Below are 24,278 nucleotides of genomic sequence, written 5' to 3'. Positions count from 1 at the left end.
TAACCCTACACAGACCCCACCAGGCGGGAAGTTATACCACCCATAAGAAATCCCAGAGAAGAAGGAGAAGAACCTGACCATAACCCTACACAGACCCCACCAGGAGGGAAGTTATACCACCCAGAGGAAAGCCCAGAGAAGAAGGAGAAGAACCTGACCATAACCCTACACAGACCCCACCAGGAGGGAAGTTATACCACACAGAGGAAAGCCCAGAGAAGAAGGAGGAGAACCTGACCATAACCCTACACAGACCCCACCAGGAGGGAAGTTATACCACACAGAAGAAAGCCAAGAGAAGGAGAAGAACCTGACCATAACCCTACACAGACCCCACCAGGAGGGAAGTTACACCACCCATAAGAAAGCCCAGAGAAGAAGGAGAAGAACCTGACCATAACCCTACACAGACCCCACCAGGAGGGAAGTTATACCACCCAGAAGAAAGCCCAGAGAAGAACCTGACCATAACCCTACACAGACCCCACCAGGAGGGAAGTTATACCACCCAGAGGAAAGCCCAGAGAAGAAGGAGGAGAACCTGACCATAACCCTACACAGACCCCACCAGGAGGGAAGTTGTACCACCCAGAAGAAAGCCCAGAGAAGAAGGAGAAGAACCTGACCATAACCCTACACAGACCCCACCAGGAGGAACGTTATACCACCCAGAAGAAAGCCCAGAGAAGAAGGAGAAGAACCTGACCATAACCCTATACAGACCCCACCAGGAGGGAAGTTATACCACCCAGAAGAAAGCCCAGAGAAGAAGGAGAAGAACCTGACCATAACCCTACACAGACCCCACCAGGAGGGAAGTTACACCACCCAGAGGAAGGCCCAGAGAAGGAGGAGAACCTGACCATAACCCTACACAGACCCCACCAGGAGGGAAGTTATACCACCCAGAAGAAAGCCCAGAGAAGAAGGAGAAGAACCTGACCATAACCCTACACAGACCCCACCAGGAGGGAAGTTATACCACACAGAAGAAAGCCCAGAGAAGGAGGAGAACCTGATCATAACCCTTACACAGACCCCACCAGGAGGGAAGTTATACCACCCAGAGGAAAGCCCAGAGAAGGAGAAGAACCTGACCATAACCCTACACAGACCCCACCAGGAGGGAAGTTATACCACCCAGAAGAAAGCCCAGAGAAGAAGGAGAAGAACCGGACCATAACCCCACACAGACCCCACCAGGCGGGAAGTTATACCACCCAGAGGAAAGCCCAGAAAAGAAGTAGAAGAACCTGACCATAACCCTACACAGACCCCACCAGGAGGGAAGTAATACCACCCAGAAGAAAGCCCAGAGAAGAAGGAGAAGAACCTGACCATAACCCTACACAGACCCCACCAGGAGGGAAGTAATACCACCCAGAAGAAAGCCCAGAGAAGAAGGAGAAGAACCTGACCATAACCCCACACAGACCCCACCAGGAGGAAAGTAATACCACCCAGAAGAAAGCCCAGAGAAGAACCTGACCATAACCCTACACAGACCCCACCAGGAGGAAAGTAATACCACCCAGAAGAAAGCCCAGAGAAGAACCTGACCATAGCCCTACACAGACCCCACCAGGAGGGAAGTTATACCACAAAGAAGAAAGCCCAGAGAAGGAGAAGAACCTGACCATAACCCTACACAGACCCCACCAGAAGGGAAGTTATACCACCCAGAGGAAAGCCCAGAGAAGGAGAAGAACCTGACCATAACCCTACACAGACCCCACCAGGAGGGAAGTTATACCACACAGAAGAAAGCCCAGAGAAGAACCTGACCATAACCCTGCACAGACCCCACCAGGAGGGAAGTTATACCACCCAGAAGAAAGCCCAGAGAAGAAGGAGGAGAACCTGTTCATAACCCTACACAGACCCCACCAGGAGGAAAGTTATACCACCCAGAAGAAAGCCCAGAGAAGAACCTGACCATAACCCTACACAGACCCCACCAGGAGGGAAGTTATACCACCCAGAAGAAAGCCCAGAGAAGAAGGAGGAGAACCTGATCATAACCCTACACAGACCCCACCAGGAGGGAAGTTATACCACACAGAAGAAAGCCCGGAGAAGAAGGAGGAGAACCTGACCATAACCCTACACAGACCCCACCAGGAGGGAAGTTATACCACCCAGAAGAAAGCCCAGAGAAGAAGGAGAACCTGACCATAACCCTACACAGACCCCACCAGGAGGGAAGTTATACCACACAGAGGAAAGCCCAGAGAAGAAGGAGGAGAACCGGACCATAACCCTACACAGACCCCACCAGGAGGGAAGTTATACCACACAGAGGAAAGCCCAGAGAAGAAGGAGGAGAACCTGACCATAACCCTACACAGACCCCACCAGGAGGGAAGTTATACCACCCAGAAGAAAGCCCAGAGAAGAAGGAGAAGAACCTGACCATAACCCTACACAGACCCCACCAGGGGGGAAGTTATACCACCCAGAAGAAAGCCCAGAGAAGAAGGAGAACCTGACCATAACCCCACACAGACCCCACCAGGAGGGAAGTTATACCACCCAGAGGAAAGCCCAGAGAAGGAGGAGAAGAACCTGACCATAACCCTACACAGACCCCACCAGGAGGGAAGTTATACCACACAGAAGAAAGCCCAGAGAAGAAGGAGAAGAACCTGACCATAACCCTACACAGACCCCACCAGGCGGGAAGTTATACCACCCAGAAGAAAGCCCAGAGAAGAAGGAGAAGAACCGGACCATAACCCTACACAGACCCCACCAGGAGGGAAGTTATACCACCCAGAGGAACGCCCAGAGAAGAAGAAGAAGAACCGGACCATAACCCTACACAGACCCCACCAGGAGGGAAGTTATACCACCCAGAAGAAAGCCCAGAGAAGAAGAACCTGACCATAACCCTACACAGACCCGACCAGGAGGGAAGTTATACCACCCAGAGGAAAGCCCAGAGAAGAAGGAGAACCTGACCATAACCCTACACAGACCCCACCAGGAGGGAAGTTATACCACCCAGAGGAAAGCCCAGAGAAGAAGGAGAAGAACCTGACCATAACCCTACACAGACCCCACCAGGAGGAAAGTTATACCACCCAGAAGAAAGCCCAGAGAAGAAGGAGGAGAACCTGACCATAACCCTATACAGACCCCACCAGGAGGGAAGTTATACCACACAGAAGAAAGCCCAGAGAAGAAGGAGAAGAACCGGACCAAAACCCTACACAGACCCCACCAGGAGGGAAGTTATACCACCCAGAAGAAAGCCCAGAGAAGAAGTAGAAGAACCTGAGCATAACCCTACACAGACCCCACCAGGAGGGAAGTTATACCACCCAGAAGAAAGCCCTGAGAAGAAGGAGGAGAACCTGACCATAACCCTACACAGACCCCACCAGGAGGGAAGTTATACCACCCAGAAGAAAGCCCAGAGAAGAAGGAGGACCTGACCATAACCCTACACAGACCCCACCAGGAGGAAAGTTATACCACCCAGAAAAAAGCCCAGAGAAGAAGAAGAAAAACCTGACCATAACCCTACACAGACCCCACCAGGAGGGAAGTTCTACCACACAGAAGAAAGCCCAGAGAAGAACCGGACCATAACCCTACACAGACCCCACCAGGAGGGAAGTTATACCACCCAGAGGAAAGCCCAGAGAAGAAGGAGAACCTGACCATAACCCTACACAGACCCCACCAGGAGGGAAGTTATACCACCCAGAGGAAAGCCCAGAGAAGAAGGAGGAGAACCTGACCATAACCCTACACAGACCCCACCAGGAGGAAAGGTATACCGCCCAGAGGAAAGCCCAGAGAAGAAGGAGAAGAACCGGACCATAACCCTACACAGACCCCACCAGGCGGGAAGTTATACCACCCAGAGGAAAACCCAGAGAAGAAGGAGGAGAACCTGACCATAACCCTACACAGACCCCACCAGGAGGGAAGTTATACCACCCAGAGGAAAGCCCAGAGAAGAAGGAGAAGAACCGGACCATAACCCTACACAGACCCCACCAGGAGGGAAGTTATACCACCCAGAAGAAAGCTGAGAGAAGAAGGAGAACCTGACCATAACCCTACACAGACCCCACCAGGAGGGAAGTTATACCACATAGAAGAAAGCCCAGAGAAGAAGGAGAAGAACCTGACCATAACCCTACACAGACCCCACCAGGAGGGAAGTTATACCACCCAGAAGAAAGCCCAGAGAAGAAGAAGAAGAACCTGATCATAACCCTACACAGACCCCACCAGGAGGGAAGTTATACCACCCAGAGGAAAGCCCAGAGAAGAAGGAGAACCTGACCATAACCCTACACAGACCCCACCAGGAGGGAAGTTATACCACCCAGAAAAAAGCCCAGAGAAGAAGAAGAAAAACCTGACCATAACCCTACACAGACCCCACCAGGAGGGAAGTTATACCACCCAGAAAAAAGCCCAGAGAAGAAGAAGAAAAACCTGACCAGAACCCTACACAGACCCCACCAGGAGGGAAGTTATACCACCCAGAAGAAAGCCCAGAGAAGAACCTGACCATAACCCTACACAGACCCCACCAGGAGGGAAGTTCTACCACACAGAAGAAAGCCCAGAGAAGAACCGGACCATAACCCTACACAGACCCCACCAGGAGGGAAGTTATACCACACAGAGGAAAGCCCAGAGAAGGAGAAGGAGAACCTGACCATAACCCTACACAGACCCCACCAGGCGGGAAGTTATACCACCCAGAGGAAAGCCCAGAGAAGGAGAAGGAGAACCTGACCATAACCCTACACAGACCCCACCAGGCGGGAAGTTATACCACCCAGAGGAAAGCCCAGAGAAGGAGAAGGAGAACCTGACCATAACCCTACACAGACCCCACCAGGCGGGAAGTTATACCACCCAGAGGAAAGCCCAGAGAAGGAGAAGGAGAACCTGACCATAACCCTACACAGACCCCACCAGGAGGGAAGTTATACCACCCAGAAGAAAGCCCAGAGAAGGAGAAGAACCGGACCATAACCCTACACAGACCCCACCAGGAGGGAAGTTATACCACCCAGAGGAAAGCCCAGAGAAGAAGGAGAAGAACCTGACCATAACCCTACACAGACCCCACCAGGCGGGAAGTTATACCACACAGAGGAAAGCCCAGAGAAGAAGGAGAACCTGACCATAACCCCACACAGACCCCACCAGGCGGGAAGTTATACCACACAGAAGAAAGCCCAGAGAAGAAGGAGAAGAACCTGACCATAACCCTACACAGACCCCACCAGGAGGGAAGTTATACCACCCAGAAGAAAGCCCAGAGAAGAAGGAGAAGAACCTGACCATAACCCTACACAGACCCCACCAGGAGGGAAGTTATACCACACAGAGGAAAGCCCAGAGAAGAAGGAGAAGAACCTGACCATAACCCTACACAGACCCCACCAGGAGGGAAGTTATACCACCCAGAAGAAAGCCCAGAGAAGAAGAACCTGACCATAACCCTACACAGACCCCACCAGGAGGGAAGTTATACCACCCAGAGAAAAGCCCAGAGAAGAAGGAGAACCTGACCATAACCCTACACAGACCCCACCAGGAGGGAAGTTACACCACCCAGAGGAAAGCCCAGAGAAGAAGGAGGAGAACCTAACCATAACCCTATACAGACCCCACCAGGAGGGAAGTTATACCACCCAGAGGAAAGCCCAGAGAAGAAGGAGAAGAACCTGACCATAACCCTACACAGACCCCACCAGGAGGGAAGTTATACCACCCAGAGGAAAGCCCAGAGAAGAAGGAGAAGAACCTGACCATAGCCCTACACAGACCCCACCAGGAGGGAAGCTATACCACCCAGAGGAAAGCCCAGAGAAGAAGGAGGAGAACCGGACCATAACCCTACACAGACCCCACCAGGAGGGAAGTTATACCACCCAGAGGAAAGCCCAGAGAAGAAGGAGAAGAACCTGACCATAACCCTACACAGACCCCACCAGGAGGGAAGTTATACCACCCAGAGGAAAGCCCAGAGAAGAAGGAGGAGAACCTGACCATAACCCTACACAGACCCCACCAGGAGGGAAGTTATACCACCCAGAGGAAAGCCCACAGCAGAAGGAGAAGAACCGGACCATAACCCTACACAGACCCCACCAGGAGGGAAGTTATACCACCCAGAAGAAAGCCCAGAGAAGAAGGAGAACCTGACCATAACCCTACAAAGACCCCACCAGGAGGGAAGTTATACCACCCAGAGGAAAGCCCAGAGAAGAAGGAGAACCTGATCATAACCCTACACAGACCCCACCAGGAGGGAAGTTGTACCACACAGAGGAAAGCCCAGAGAAGAAGGAGGAGAACCGGACCATAACCCTACACAGACCCCACCAGGAGGGAAGTAATACCACCCAGAGGAAAGCCCAGAGAAGGAGGAGAAGAACCTGACCATAACCCTACACAGACCCCACCAGGAGGAAAGTTATACCACCCAGAGGAAAGCCCAGAGAAGAAGGAGAAGAACCGGACCATAACCCTACACAGACCCCACCAGGAGGGAAGTTATACCACCCAGAGGAAAGCCCAGAGAAGAAGGAGAAGAACCGGACCATAACCCTACACAGACCCCACCAGGAGGGAAGTTATACCACACAGAAGAAAGCCCAGAGAAGAAGGAGGAGAACCTGACCATAACCCTACACAGACCCCACCAGGAGGAAAGTTATACCACACAGAGGAAAGCCCAGAGAAGAAGGAGAACCTGACCATAACCCTACAAAGACCCCACCAGGAGGGAAGTTATACCACCCAGAAGAAAGCCCAGAGAAGAAGGAGAACCTGATCATAACCCTACACAGACCCCACCAGGAGGGAAGTTATACCACCCAGAGGAAAGCCCAGAGAAGAAGGAGAAGAACCGGACCATAACCCTACACAGACCCCCACCAGGAGGGAAGTTATACCACCCAGAGGAAAGCCCAGAGAAGGAGAAGAACCTGACCATAACCCTACACAGACCCCACCAGGAGGGAAGTTATACCACACAGAAGAAAGCCCAGAGAAGAAGGAGGAGAACCTGACCATAACCCTACACAGACCCCACCAGGAGGGAAGTTATACCACACAGAAGAAAGCCCAGAGAAGAAGGAGGAGAACCGGACCATAACCCTACACAGACCCCACCAGGAGGGAAGTTATACCACCCAGAAGAAAGCCCAGAGAAGGAGAAGAACCTGACCATAACCCTACACAGACCCCCACCAGGAGGGAAGTTATACCACACAGAAGAAAGCCCAGAGAAGAAGGAGGAGAACCTGACCATAACCCTACACAGACCCCACCAGGAGGGAAGTTATACCACCCAGAGGAAAGCCCAGAGAAGAACCTGACCATAACCCTATACAGACCCCACCAGGAGGGAAGTTATACCACCCAGAAGAAAGCCCAGAGAAGAAGGAGAAGAACCGGACCATAACCCTACACAGACCCCACCAGGAGGGAAGTTATACCACCCAGAAGAAAGCCCAGAGAAGAAGGAGAACCTGACCATAACCCTACACAGACCCCACCAGGAGGGAAGTTATACCACCCAGAGGAAAGCCCAGAGAAGAAGGAGAAGAACCTGACCATAACCCTACACAGACCCCACCAGGAGGGAAGTTATACCACACAGAGGAAAGCCCAGAGAAGAAGGAGAAGAACCTGACCATAACCCTACACAGACCCCACCAGGAGGGAAGTTATACCACCCAGAAGAAAGCCCAGAGAAGAAGGAGGAGAACCTGACCATAACCCTACACAGACCCCACCAGGAGGGAAGTTATACCACCCAGAGGAAAGCCCAGAGAAGAAGAAGAACCTGACCATAACCCTACACAGACCCCACCAGGAGGGAAGTTATACCACCCAGAAGAAAGCCCAGAGAAGAAGGAGGAGAACCTGACCATAACCCTACACAGACCCCACCAGGAGGGAAGTTATACCACCCAGAAGAAAGCCCAGAGAAGAAGGAGGAGAACCTGACCATAACCCTACACAGACCCCACCAGGAGGGAAGTTATACCACCCAGAAGAAAGCCCAGAGAAGAAGGAGGAGAACCTGACCATAACCCTACACAGACCCCACCAGGAGGGAAGTTATACCACCCAGAAGAAAGCCCAGAGAAGAAGGAGGAGAACCTGACCATAACCCTACACAGACCCCACCAGGAGGGAAGTTATACCACACAGAGGAAAGCCCAGAGAAGAAGGAGGAGAACCTGACCATAACCCTACACAGACCCCACCAGGAGGGAAGTTATACCACACAGAGGAAAGCCCAGAGAAGAACCTGACCATAACCCTACACAGACCCCACCAGGAGGGAAGTTATACCACCCAGAGGAAAGCCCAGAGAAGAAGGAGAAGAACCTGACCATAACCCTACACTGACCCCACCAGGAGGGAAGTTATACCACCCAGAGGAAAGCCCAGAGAAGAAGGAGAAGAACCTGACCATAACCCTACACAGACCCAACCAGGAGGGAAGTTATACCACCCAGAGGAAAGCCCAGAGAAGAAGGAGAAGAACCTGACCATAACCCTACACAGACCCCACCAGGAGGGAAGTTATACCACCCAGAAGAAAGCCCAGAGAAGAAGGAGAACCTGACCATAACCCTACACAGACCCCACCAGGAGGGAAGTTATACCACCCAGAGAAGAAGGAGAAGAACCTGATCATAACCCTACACAGACCCCACCAGGCGGGAAGTTATACCACACAGAGGAAAGCCCAGAGAAGGAGAAGAACCTGACCATAACCCTACACAGACCCCACCAGGAGGGAAGTTATACCACCCAGAAGAAAGCCCAGAGAAGAACCTGACCATAACCCTACACAGACCCCACCAGGAGGGAAGTTATACCACCCAGAGGAAAGCCCAGAGAAGAAGGAGAAGAACCTGACCATAACCCTACACAGACCCCACCAGGCGGGAAGTTATACCACCCAGAGGAAAGCCCAGAGAAGGAGGAGGAGAACCTGACCATAACCCTACACAGACCCCACCAGGAGGGAAGTTATACCACCCAGAAGAAAGCCCAGAGAAGAAGGAGAAGAACCGGACCATAACCCTACACAGACCCCACCAGGAGGGAAGTTATACCACCCAGAAGAAAGCCCAGAGAAGAAGGAGAAGAACCTGACCATAACCCTACACAGACCCCACCAGAAGGGAAGTTATACCACCCAGAAGAAAGCCCAGAGAAGAAGGAGGAGAACCGGACCATAACCCTACACAGACCCCACCAGGAGGGAAGTTATACCACCCAGAAGAAAGCCCAGAGAAGAAGGAGAAGAACCTGACCATAACCCTACACAGACCCCACCAGGAGGGAAGTTTTACCACCCAGAAGAAAGCCCAGAGAAGAAGGAGGAGAACCTGACCATAACCCCACACAGACCCCACCAGGAGGGAAGTTATACCACCCAGAGGAAAGCCCAGAGAAGGAGAAGAACCTGACCATAACCCTACACAGAACCCACCAGGAGGGAAGTTATACCACACAGAGGAAAGCCCAGAGAAGGAGAAGAACCTGACCATAACCCTACACAGACCCGACCAGTCGGGAAGTAATACCACCCAGAAGAAAGCCCAGAGAAGGAGGAGAAGAATCTGACCATAACCCTACACAGACCCCACCAGGAGGGAAGTTATACCACCCAGAAGAAAGCCCAGAGAAGAAGGAGAAGAACCTGACCATAACCCTATACAGACCCCACCAGGAGGGAAGTTATACCACACAGAGGAAAGCCCAGAGAAGAAGGAGGAGAACCTGACCATAACCCTACACAGACCCCACCAGGAGGGAAGTTATACCACCCAGAAGAAAGCCCAGAGAAGAAGGAGAAGAACCTGACCATAACCCTACACAGACCCCACCAGGAGGGAAGTTATACCACCCAGAAGAAAGCCCAGAGAAGAAGGAGAAGAACCTGACCATAACCCTACACTGACCCCACCAGGAGGGAAGTTATACCACCCAGAAGAAAGCCCAGAGAAGAAGGAGAAGAACCTGACCATAACCCTACACAGACCCCACCAGTCGGGAAGTAATACCACCCAGAAGAAAGCCCAGAGAAGAAGGAGAAGAACCTGACCATAACCCTACACAGACCCCACCAGGAGGGAAGTTATACCACCCAGAAGAAAGCCCAGAGAAGAAGGAGAAGAACCTGACCATAACCCTACACAGACCCCACCAGGAGGGAAGTTATACCACCCAGAGGAAGGCCCAGAGAAGAAGGAGAAGAACCTGACCATAACCCTACACAGACCCCACCAGGAGGGAAGTTATACCACACAGAGGAAAGCCCAGAGAAGGAGAAAAACCTGACCATAACCCTACACAGACCCCACCAGGAGGGAAGTTATACCACCCAGAGGAAGGCCCAGAGAAGAAGGAGAAGAACCTGACCATAACCCTACACAGACCCCACCAGGAGGGAAGTTATACCACACAGAGGAAAGCCCAGAGAAGGAGAAAAACCTGACCATAACCCTACACAGACCCCACCAGGAGGGAAGTTATACCACACAGAGGAAAGCCCAGAGAAGAAGGAGAAGAACCTGACCATAACCCTACACAGACCCCACCAGGAGGGAAGTTATACCACCCAGAGGAAAGCCCAGAGAAGAAGGAGGAGAACCGGACCATAACCCTACACAGACCCCACCAGGAGGGAAGTTATACCACCCAGAAGAAAGCCCAGAGAAGAAGGAGAAGAACCTGACCATAACCCTACACAGACCCCACCAGGCGGGAAGTTATACCACCCAGAAGGAAGCCCAGAGAAGGAGGAGAACCTGACCATAACCCTACACAGACCCCACCAGGAGGGAAGTTAGACCACCCAGAAGAAAGCCCAGAGAAGAAGGAGAAGAACCTGACCATAACCCTACACAGACCCCACCAGTCGGGAAGTAATACCACCCAGAAGAAAGCCCAGAGAAGAAGGAGAAGAACCTGACCATAACCCTACACAGACCCCACCAGGAGGGAAGTTATACCACCCAGAAGAAAGCCCAGAGAAGAAGGAGAAGAACCTGACCATAACCCTACACAGACCCCACCAGGAGGGAAGCTATACCACCCAGAGGAAGGCCCAGAGAAGAAGGAGAAGAACCTGACCATAACCCTACACAGACCCCACCAGGAGGGAAGTTATACCACACAGAGGAAAGCCCAGAGAAGGAGAAAAACCTGACCATAACCCTACACAGACCCCACCAGGAGGGAAGTTATACCACCCAGAGGAAGGCCCAGAGAAGAAGGAGAAGAACCTGACCATAACCCTACAAGGACCCCACCAGGAGGGAAGTTATACCACACAGAGGAAAGCCCAGAGAAGGAGAAAAACCTGACCATAACCCTAAACAGACCCCACCAGGAGGGAAGTTATACCACACAGAGGAAAGCCCAGAGAAGAAGGAGAAGAACCTGACCATAACCCTAAACAGACCCCACCAGGAGGGAAGTTATACCACCCAGAGGAAAGCCCAGAGAAGAAGGAGGAGAACCGGACCATAACCCTACACAGACCCCACCAGGAGGGAAGTTATACCACCCAGAAGAAAGCCCAGAGAAGAAGGAGAAGAACCTGACCATAACCCTACACAGACCCCACCAGGAGGGAAGTTATACCACCCAGAGGAAAGCCCAGAGAAGAAGGAGGAGAACCGGACCATAACCCTACACAGACCCCACCAGGAGGGAAGTTATACCACCCAGAAGAAAGCCCAGAGAAGAAGGAGAAGAACCTGACCATAACCCTACACAGACCCCACCAGGAGGGAAGTTATACCACCCAGAGGAAAGCCCAGAGAAGAAGGAGAAGAACCTGACCATAACCCTACACAGACCCCACCAGGAGGGAAGTTATACCACCCAGAAGAAAGCCCAGAGAAGAAGGAGGAGAACCTGACCATAACCCTACACAGACCCCACCAGGAGGGAAGTTATACCACCCAGAGGAAGGCCCAGAGAAGGAGGAGAACCTGACCATAACCCTACACAGACCCCACCAGGAGGGAAGTTATACCACACAGAAGAAAGCCCAGAGAAGAAGGAGAAGAACCGGACCATAACCCTACACATACCCCACCAGGAGGGAAGTTATACCACCCAGAAGAAAGCCCAGAGAAGAAGGAGAAGAACCTGACCATAACCCTACACAGACCCCACCAGGAGGGAAGTTATACCACACAGAAGAAAGCCCAGAGAAGAAGGAGAAGAACCGGACCATAACCCTACACATACCCCACCAGGAGGGAAGTTATACCAAACAGAAGAAAGCCCAGAGAAGAACCTGACCATAACCCTACACAGACCCCACCAGGAGGGAAGTTATACCACACAGAAGAAAGCCCAGAGAAGAACCTGACCATAACCCTACACAGACCCCACCAGGAGGGAAGTTATACCACCCAGAAGAAAGCCCAGAGAAGAAGGAGAAGAACCGGACCATAACCCTACACAGACCCCACCAGGAGGGAAGTTATACCACCCAGAGGAAAGCCCAGAGAAGAAGGAGGAGAACCTGACCATAACCCTACACAGACCCCACCAGGAGGGAAGTTATACCACCCAGAAGAAAGCCCAGAGAAGAAGGAGAAGAACCTGATCATAACCCTACACAGACCCCACCAGGAGGGAAGTAATACCACCCAGAAGAAAGCCCAGAGAAGAACCTGACCATAACCCTACACAGACCCCACCAGGAGGGAAGTTCTACCACACAGAAGAAAGCCCAGAGAAGAAGGAGGAGAACCTGACCATAACCCTACACAGACCCCACCAGGAGGGAAGTTATACCACACAGAAGAAAGCCCAGAGAAGAAGGAGGAGAACCTGACCATAACCCTACACAGACCCCACCAGGAGGGAAGTTATACCACACAGAAGAAAGCCCAGAGAAGAAGGAGAAGAACCTGACCATAACCCTACACAGACCCCACCAGGAGGGAAGTTATACCACCCAGAGGAAAGCCCAGAGAAGAAGGAGAAGAACCTGACCATAACCCTACACAGACCCCACCAGGAGGAACGTTATACCACCCAGAAGAAAGCCCAGAGAAGAAGGAGGAGAACCGGACCATAACCCTACACAGACCCCACCAGGAGGGAAGTTATACCACCCAGAGGAAAGCCCAGAGAAGAACCTGACCATAACCCTACACAGACCCCACGAGGAGGGAAGTTATACCACACAGAGGAAAGCCCAGAGAAGGAGAAAAACCTGACCATAACCCTACACAGACCCCACCAGGAGGGAAGTTATACCACCCAGAGGAAAGCCCAGAGAAGAAGGAGGAGAACCTGACCATAACCCTACACAGACCCCACCAGGAGGGAAGTTACACCACCCAGAAGAAAGCCCAGAGAAGAAGGAGGAGAACCTGACCATAACCCTACACAGACCCCACCAGGAGGGAAGTTATACCACCCAGAGGAAAGCCCAGAGAAGAAGGGGAAGAACCTGACCATAACCCTATACAGACCCCACCAGGAGGGAAGTTACACCACCCAGAAGAAAGCCCAGAGAAGAAGGAGGAGAACCTGACCATAACCCTACACAGACCCCACCAGGCGGGAAGTTATACCACCCAGAAGAAAGCCCAGAGAAGGAGAAGGAGAACCTGACCATAACCCTACACAGACCCCACCAGGAGGGAAGTTATACCACACAGAAGAAAGCCCAGAGAAGGAGGAGAACCTGATCATAACCCTTACACAGACCCCACCAGGAGGGAAGTTATACCACCCAGAGGAAAGCCCAGAGAAGAAGGAGAAGAACCTGACCATAACCCTACACAGACCCCACCAGGAGGGAAGTTATACCACACAGAAGAAAGCCCAGAGAAGGAGGAGAACCTGATCATAACCCTTACACAGACCCCACCAGGAGGGAAGTTATACCACCCAGAGGAAAGCCCAGAGAAGAACCTGACCATAACCCTACACAGACCCCACCAGGAGGGAAGTTATACCACACAGAAGAAAGCCCAGAGAAGAAGGAGGAGAACCGGACCATAACCCTACACAGACCCCACCAGGAGGGAAGTTATACCACCCAGAGGAAAGCCCAGAGAAGAAGGAGGAGAACCGGACCATAACCCTACACAGACCCCACCAGGAGGGAAGTTATACCACCCAGAGGAAAGCCCAGAGAAGAAGGAGGAGAACCTGACCATAACCCTACACAGACCCCACCAGGAGGGAAGTTATACCACCCAGAAGAAAGCCCAGAGAAGAAGGAGGAGAACCTGACCATAACCCTACACAGACCCCACCAGGAGGGAAGTTACACCACCCAGAAGAAAGCCCAGAGAAGAAGGAGAAGAACCTGACCATAACCCTACACAGACCCCACCAGGAGGGAAGTTATACCGCACAGAGGAAAGCCCAGAGAAGAAGGAGAAGAACCTGACCATAACCCCACACAGACCCCACCAGGAGGGAAGTTATACCACCCAGAAGAAAGCCCAGAGAAGAAGGAGAAGAACCTGACCATAACCCCACACAGACCCCACCAGGAGGAAAGTTATACCACACAGAAGAAAGCCCAGAGAAGGAGAAGAACCGGACCATAACCCTACACAGACCCCACCAGAAGGGAAGTTATACCACCCAGAAGAAAGCCCAGAGAAGAAGGAGAAGAACCTGACCATAACCCCACACAGACCCCACCAGGAGGGAAGTTATACCACCCAGAGGAAAGCCCAGAGAAGAAGGAGAAGAAGCTGACCATAACCCTACACAGACCCCACCAGGAGGGAAGTTATACCACCCAGAAGAAAGCCCAGAGAAGAAGGAGAAGAACCTGACCATAACCCTACACAGACCCCACCAGGAGGGAAGTTATACCACACAGAGGAAAGCCCAGAGAAGGAGAAGAACCTGACCATAACCCTACACAGACCCCACCAGGAGGGAAGTTATACCACCCAGAAGAAAGCCCAGAGAAGAAGGAGGAGAACCTGACCATAACCCTATACAGACCCCACCAGGAGGGAAGTTATACCACCCAGAAGAAAGCCCAGAGAAGAAGGAGAAGAACCTGACCATAACCCCACACAGACCCCACCAGGAGGAAAGTTATACCACACAGAAGAAAGCCCAGAGAAGGAGAAGAACCGGACCATAACCCTACACAGACCCCACCAGGAGGAAAGTTATACCACACAGAAGAAAGCCCAGAGAAGGAGAAGAACCGGACCATAACCCTACACAGACCCCACCAGAAGGGAAGTTATACCACCCAGAAGAAAGCCCAGAGAAGAAGGAGAAGAACCTGACCATAACCCCACACAGACCCCACCAGGAGGGAAGTTATACCACCCAGAGGAAAGCCCAGAGAAGAAGGAGAAGAACCTGACCATAACCCTACACAGACCCCACCAGGAGGGAAGTTATACCACCCAGAGGAAAGCCCAGAGAAGAAGGAGAACCTGACCATAACCCTACACAGACCCCACCAGGAGGGAAGTTATACCACACAGAAGAAAGCCCAGAGAAGAAGGAGAACCTGATCATAACCCTACACAGACCCCACCAGGAGGGAAGTTATACCACACAGAGGAAAGCCCAGAGAAGAAGGAGGAGAACCTGACCATAACCCTACACAGACCCCACCAGGAGGGAAGTTATACCACCCAGAAGAAAGCCCAGAGAAGAAGGAGAAGAACCTGACCATAACCCTACACAGACCCCACCAGGAGGGAAGTTATACCACACAGAGGAAAGCCCAGAGAAGAAGGAGAACCTGACCATAACCCTACACAGACCCCACCAGGAGGGAAGTTATACCACCCAGAGGAAAGCCCAGAGAAGAAGGCGGAGAACCTGACCATAACCCTACACAGACCCCACCAGGAGGGAAGTTATACCACCCAGAAGAAAGCCCAGAGAAGGAGGAGGAGAACCTGACCATAACCCTACACAGACCCCACCAGGAGGGAAGTTATACCACCCAGAGGAAAGCCCAGAGAAGAAGGAGGAGAACCGGACCATAACCCTACACAGACCCCACCAGGAGGGAAGTTATACCTCCCAGAAGAAAGCCCAGAGAAGAACCTGACCATAACCCTACACAGACCCCACCAGGAGGGAAGTTATACCACCCAGAAGAAAGCCCAGAGAGGGAGAAGAACCTGACCATAACCCTACACAGACCCCACCAGGAGGGAAGTTATACCACACAGAGGAAAGCCCAGAGAAGAAGGAGGAGAACCGGACCATAACCCTACACAGACCCCACCAGGAGGGAAGTTATACCACCCAGAAGAAAGCCCAGAGAAGAACCTGACCATAACCCTACACAGACCCCACCAGGAGGGAAGTTATACCACCCAGAGGAAAGCCCAGAGAAGGAGGAGAACCTGACCATAACCCCACACAGACCCCACCAGGAGGGAAGTTATACCACCCAGAAGAAAGCCCAGAGAAGGAGGAGAACCTGACCATAACCCTACACAGACCCCACCAGGAGGGAAGTTATACCACCCAGAAGAGAGCCCAGAGAAGAAGGAGAAGAACCTGACCATAACCCCACACAGACCCCACCAGGAGGGAAGTTATACCACCCAGAAGAAAGCCCAGAGAAGAAGGAGGAGAACCGGACCATAACCCTACACAGACCCCACCAGGAGGGAAGTTATACCACACAGAAGAAAGCCCAGAGAAGAAGGAGAACCTGACCATAACCCTACACAGACCCCACCAGGAGGGAAGTTATACCACACAGAAGAAGGAGGAGAACCTGACCATTACCCTACACAGACCCCACCAGGAGGGAAGTTATACCACCCAGAAGAAAGCCCAGAGAAGAAGGAGGAGAACCTGACCATAACCCTACACAGACCCCACCAGGAGGGAAGTTATACCACCCAGAAGAAAGCCCAGAGAAGAAGGAGGAGAACCTGACCATAACCCTACACAGACCCCACCAGGAGGGAAGTTATACCACACAGAAGAAATCCCAGAGAAGAAGGAGAAGAACCGGACCATAACCCTACACAGACCACACCAGGAGGGAAGTTATACCACCCAGAAGAAAGCCCAGAGAAGAAGGAGAACCTGACCATAACCCTACACAGACCCCACCAGGAGGGAAGTTATACCACCCAGAGGAAAGCCCAGAGAAGAAGGAGAAGAACCTGACCATAACCCTACACAGACCCCACCAGGAGGGAAGTTATACCACCCAGAGGAAAGCCCAGAGAAGAAGGAGGAGAACCTGACCATAACCCTACACTGACCCCACCAGGAGGGAAGCTATACCACCCAGAGGAAAGCCCAGAGAAGAAGGAGAAGAACCGGACCATAACCCTATACAGACCCCACCAGGAGGGAAGTTATACCACACAGAGGAAAGCCCAGAGAAGAAGGAGGAGAACCTGACCATAACCCTACACAGACCCCACCAGGAGGGAAGTTATACCACACAGAAGAAAGCCAAGAGAAGGAGAAGAACCTGACCATAACCCTACACAGACCCCACCAGGAGGGAAGTTATACCACCCAGAAGAAAGCCCAGAGAAGAAGGAGAAGAACCGGACCATAACCCTACACAGACCACACCAGGAGGGAAGTTATACCACCCAGAAGAAAGCCCAGAGAAGAAGGAGAAGAACCGGACCATAACCCTACACAGACCCCACCAGGAGGAAAGTAATACCACCCAGAAGAAAGCCCAGAGAAGAACCTGACCATAACCCTACACAGACCCCACCAGGAGGGAAGTTATACCACCCAGAAGAAAGCCCAGAGAAGAAGGAGAAGAACCTTACCATAACCCTACACAGACCCCACCAGGAGGGAAGTTATACCACCCAGAAGAAAGCCCAGAGAAGAAGGAGGAGAACCTGACCATAACCCTACACAGACCCCACCAGGAGGGAAGTTATACCACCCAGAAGAAAGCCCAGAGAAGAAGGAGGAGAACCTGACCATAACCCTACACAGACCCCACCAGGAGGGAAGTTATACCACCCAGAAGAAAGCCCAGAGAAGAAGGAGGAGAACCTGACCATAACCCTACACAGACCCTATATACAGGGAAGCGGTGCTGCGCTATATACAGGGCAGTTTCTTACACGTCCCAGGTATCTCCAGTCCAGTAGGTCTGACAGTCGCTCGGTCCGGTTGCGCTGGATGATCCGCTGGCGCCGGGATTGTTGGCAGAATGAGTAGAGGATCTGGGTCAGCTGGTTACACGATTCATCCGGAGAGCGGAACCTGCGATCCACAATGTAAATCCCTACAACACACAAGTGATGAATAAGCCGGGTCCAAAGCAGCACAGAGGGTTGGAGCAGGACCGGTTCTGGTACCATAGGCAGCTGGATCCGCCACGTGTTCCTGCATGAAGCAGCCGAATCCGGAGAGGTTGGTTGTGACGCTCGGGATTCCCATCACCGTGCACTCAGCTGGAAGAGATCAATACGACCCGAGTCACTGATGTCCATGGCTCACATGCTCTAGTCACTACTCAACCTGCAAGCACTGAATCATCACTAACAGAGGAAGCGATACCGGTCCAAATCACAGGAGTCTACAGCACACAGATCGTATAGACAGGCAGTGTGATGTCACATCTCATAGGATACACTGGAGACCCTGCACACAGCACACAGATAGTATAGACAGGCAGTGTGATGTCACATCTCATAGGATACACTGGAGACCCTGCACACAGCACACAGATAGTATAGACAGGCAGTGTGATGTTACATCTCATAGGATACACTGGAGACCCTGCACACAGCACACACAGATAGTATAGACAGGCAGTGTGATGTTACATCTCATAGGATACACTGGAGACTGCACACAGCACACACAGATAGTATAGACAGGCAGTGTGATGTCACATCTCATAGGATACACTGGAGACTCTGCACACAGCACACAGATAGTATAGACAGGCAGTGTGATGTCACATCTCATAGGATACACTGGAGACTCTGCACACAGCACACAGATAGTATAGACAGGCAGTGTGATGTCACATCTCATAGGATACACTGGAGACTCTGCACACAGCACACAGATAGTATATACAGGCAGTGTGATGTCACATCTCATAGGATACACTGGAGACTCTGCACACAGCACACAGATAGTATAGACAGGCAGTGTGATGTCACATCTCATAGGATACACTGGAGACCCTGCACACAGCACACAGATAGTATAGACAGGCAGTGTGATGTCACATCTCATAGGATACACTGGAGACTCTGCACACAGCACACAGATAGTATAGACAGGCAGTGTGATGTCACATCTCATAGGATACACTGGAGACTCTGCACACAGCACACACAGATAGTATAGACAGGCAGTGTGATGTCACATCTCATAGGATACACTGGAGACCCTGCACACAGCACACAGATAGTATAGACAGGCAGTGTGATGTCACATCTCATAGGATACACTGGAGACCCTGCACACAGCACACAGATAGTATAGACAGGCAGTGTGATGTCACATCTCCTAGGATACACTGGAGACTCTGCACACAGCACACAGATAGTATAGACAGGCAGTGTGATGTCACATCTCATAGGATACACTGGAGACTCTGCACACAGCACACAGATAGTATAGACAGGCAGTGTGATGTCACATCTCATAGGATACACTGGAGACTCGGCACACAGCACACAGATAGTATAGACAGGCAGTGTGATGTTACATCTCATAGGATACACTGGAGACCCTGCACACAGCACACAGATCGTATAGACAGGCAGTGTGATATTACATCTCATAGGATACACTGGAGACTCTGCACACAGCACACAGATAGTATAGACAGGCAGTGTGATGTCACATCTCATAGGATACACTGGAGACTCTGCACACAGCACACAGATAGTATATACAGGCAGTGTGATGTCACATCTCATAGGATACACTGGAGACCCTGCACACAGCACACAGATAGTATAGACAGGCAGTGTGATGTCACATCTCATAGGATACACTGGAGACCCTGCACACAGCACACAGATAGTATAGACAGGCAGTGTGATATTACATCTCATAGGATACACTGGAGACTCTGCACACAGCACACAGATAGTATAGACAGGCAGTGTGATGTCACATCTCATAGGATACACTGGAGACTCTGCACACAGCACACACAGATAGTATAGACAGGCAGTGTGATGTCACATCTCATAGGATACACTGGAGACTCTGCACACAGCACACAGATAGTATAGACAGGCAGTGTGATGTCACATCTCATAGGATACACTGGAGACTCTGCACACAGCACACACAGATAGTATAGACAGGCAGTGTGATGTCACATCTCATAGGATACACTGGAGACCCTGCACACAGCACACAGATAGTATAGACAGGCAGTGTGATGTCACATCTCATAGGATACACTGGAGACTCTGCACACAGCACACAGATAGTATAGACAGGCAGTGTGATGTCACATCTCATAGGATACACTGGAGACCCTGCACACAGCACACAGATAGTATAGACAGGCAGTGTGATGTCACATCTCATAGGATACACTGGAGGCCCTGCACACAGCACACAGATAGTATAGACAGGCAGTGTGATGTCACATCTCATAGGATACACTGGAGACTCTGCACACAGCACACACAGATAGTATAGACAGGCAGTGTGATATTACATCTCATAGGATACACTGGAGACCCTGCACACAGCACACAGATAGTATAGACAGGCAGTGTGATGTCACATCTCATAGGATACACTGGAGACCCTGCACACAGCACACAGATAGTATAGACAGGCAGTGTGATGTCACATCTCATAGGATACACTGGAGACTCTGCACACAGCACACAGATAGTATAGACAGGCAGTGTGATGTTACATCTCATAGGATACACTGGAGACCCTGCACACAGCACACACAGATAGTATAGACAGGCAGTGTGATGTCACATCTCATAGGATACACTGGAGACTCTGCACACAGCACACAGATAGTATAGACAGGCAGTGTGATGTTACATCTCATAGGATACACTGGAGACCCTGCACACAGCACACACAGATAGTATAGACAGGCAGTGTGATGTCACATCTCATAGGATACACTGGAGACTCTGCACACAGCACACAGATAGTATAGACAGGCAGTGTGATGTCACATCTCATAGGATACACTGGAGACTCTGCACACAGCACACACAGATAGTATAGACAGGCAGTGTGATGTCACATCTCATAGGATACACTGGAGACTCTGCACACAGCACACAGATAGTATAGACAGGCAGTGTGATGTCACGTCTCATAGGATACACTGGAGACCCTGCACACAGCACACAGATAGTATAGACAGGCAGTGTGATGTCACATCTCATAGGATACACTGGAGACCCTGCACACAGCACACAGATAGTATAGACAGGCAGTGTGATGTCACATCTCATAGGATACACTGGAGACCCTGCACACAGCACACAGTTAGTACAGACAGGCAGTGTGATGTTACATCTCATAGGATACACTGGAGACTCTGCACACAGCACACAGATAGTATAGACAGGCAGTGTGATGTCACATCTCATAGGATACACTGGAGACCCTGCACACAGCACACAGATAGTATAGACAGGCAGTGTGATGTCACATCTCATAGGATACACTGGAGACCCTGCACACAGCACACAGATAGTACAGACAGGCAGTGTGATGTCACATCTCATAGGATACACTGGAGACCCTGCACGCAGCACACATATAGTATAGACAGGCAGTGTGATGTCACATCTCATAGGATACACTGGAGACTCTGCACACAGCACACACAGATAGTATAGACAGGCAGTGTGATGTTACATCTCATAGGATACACTGGAGACCCTGCACACAGCACACAGATAGTATAGACAGGCAGTGTGATGTCACATCTCATAGGATACACTGGAGACTCTGCACACAGCACACAGATAGTATATACAGGCAGTGTGATGTCACATCTCATAGGATACACTGGAGACTCTGCACACAGCACACACAGATAGTATATACAGGCAGTGTGATGTCACATCTCATAGGATACACTGGAGACCCTGCACACAGCACACAGATAGTATAGACAGGCAGTGTGATGTCACATCTCATAGGATACACTGGAGACCCTGCACACAGCACACAGATAGTATAGACAGGCAGTGTGATGTTACATCTCATAGGATACACTGGAGACTCTGCACACAGCACACACAGATAGTATAGACAGGCAGTGTGATGTCACATCTCATAGGATACACTGGAGACTCTGCACACAGCACACAGATAGTATAGACAGGCAGTGTGATATTACATCTCATAGGATACACTGGAGACCCTGCACACAGCACACAGATAGTATAGACAGGCAGTGTGATGTTACATCTCATAGGATACACTGGAGACCCTGCACACAGCACACAGATAGTATAGACAGGCAGTGTGATGTTACATCTCATAGGATACACTGGAGACCCTGCACACAGCACACAGATAGTATAGACAGGCAGTGTGATGTCACATCTCATAGGATACACTGGAGGCTCTGCACACAGCACACAGATAGTATATACAGGCAGTGTGATGTCACATCTCATAGGATACACTGGAGACCCTGCACACAGCACACAGATAGTATATACAGGCAGTGTGATGTCACATCTCATAGGATACACTGGAGACCCTGCACACAGCACACACAGATAGTATAGACAGACAGTGTGATGTCACATCTCATAGGATACACTGGAGACCCTGCACACAGCACACAGATAGTATAGACAGGCAGTGTGATGTCACATCTCATAGGATACACTGGAGGCTCTGCACACAGCACACAGATAGTATATACAGGCAGTGTGATGTCACATCTCATAGGATACACTGGAGACCCTGCACACAGCACACACAGATAGTATAGACAGACAGTGTGATGTCACATCTCATAGGATACACTGGAGACCCTGCACACAGCACACAGATAGTATAGACAGGCAGTGTGATGTCACATCTCATAGGATACACTGGAGACTCTGCACACAGCACACAGATAGTATAGACAGGCAGTGTGATGTCACATCTCATAGGATACACTGGAGACTCTGCACACAGCACACAGATAGTATATACAGGCAGTGTGATGTCACATCTCATAGGATACACTGGAGACTCTGCACACAGCATACAGATAGTATAGACAGGCAGTGTGATGTCACATCTCATAGGATACACTGGAGACTCTGCACACAGCACACAGATAGTATAGACAGGCAGTGTGATGTCACATCTCATAGGATACACTGGAGACTCTGCACACAGCACACAGATAGTATAGACAGGCAGTGTGATGTCACATCTCATAGGATACACTGGAGACCCTGCACACAGCACACAGATAGTATAGACAGGCAGTGTGATGTCACATCTCATAGGATACACTGGAGACTCTGCACACAGCACACAGATAGTATAGACAGGCAGTGTGATGTCACATCTCATAGGATACACTGGAGACCCTGCACACAGCACACAGATAGTATAGACAGGCAGTGTGATGTCACATCTCATAGGATACACTGGAGACCCTGCACACAGCACACAGATAGTATAGACAGGCAGTGTGATGTTACATCTCATAGGATACACTGGAGACCCTGCACACAGCACACAGATAGTATAGACAGGCAGTGTGATGTTATATCTCATAGGATACACTGGAGACTCTGCACACAGCACACAGATAGTATAGACAGGCAGTGTGATGTTACATGTCATAGGATACACTGGAGACCCTGCACACAGCACACACAGATAGTATAGACAGGCAGTGTGATGTCACATCTCATAGGATACACTGGAGACCCTGCACACAGCACACACATAGTATAGACAGGCAGTGTGATGTTACATGTCATAGGATACACTGGAGACCCTGCACACAGCACACAGATAGTATAGACAGGCAGTGTGATGTCACATCTCATAGGATACACTGGAGACTCTGCACACAGCACACAGATAGTATAGACAGGCAGTGTGATGTCACATCTCATAGGATACACTGGAGACTCTGCACAAAGCACACAGATAGTATAGACAGGCAGTGTGATGTCACATCTCATAGGATACACTGGAGACCCTGCACACAGCACACAGATAGTATAGACAGGCAGTGTGATGTTACATCTCATAGGATACACTGGAGACTCTGCACACAGCACACAGATAGTATAGAC

General features: G+C 50.9%; 1 protein-coding gene across 2 annotated transcripts in view; it reads right to left on the bottom strand.

Annotated features, from left to right (window-relative positions):
* Positions 1-24,278, bottom strand: part of LOC140125875 (glycogen [starch] synthase, liver-like) — an 82,806-nt gene that overhangs the window by 42,988 nt on the left and 15,540 nt on the right. For both annotated transcript variants that reach the window (XM_072144751.1, XM_072144752.1), the window contains exons 13-14: positions 18,348-18,443; positions 18,111-18,274 (exon numbers count right to left, since the gene is read on the bottom strand). In XM_072144751.1, coding sequence (XP_072000852.1) covers positions 18,111-18,274; positions 18,348-18,443 — 260 coding nt within the window. The remainder of the gene's footprint in view (positions 1-18,110; positions 18,275-18,347; positions 18,444-24,278) is intronic.

Source organism: Engystomops pustulosus, chromosome 4 (assembly GCF_040894005.1).
Source record: "Engystomops pustulosus chromosome 4, aEngPut4.maternal, whole genome shotgun sequence".
Lineage (NCBI taxonomy): Eukaryota > Metazoa > Chordata > Amphibia > Anura > Leptodactylidae > Engystomops > Engystomops pustulosus.
This window is presented reverse-complemented; position numbering and strand designations above follow the sequence as displayed.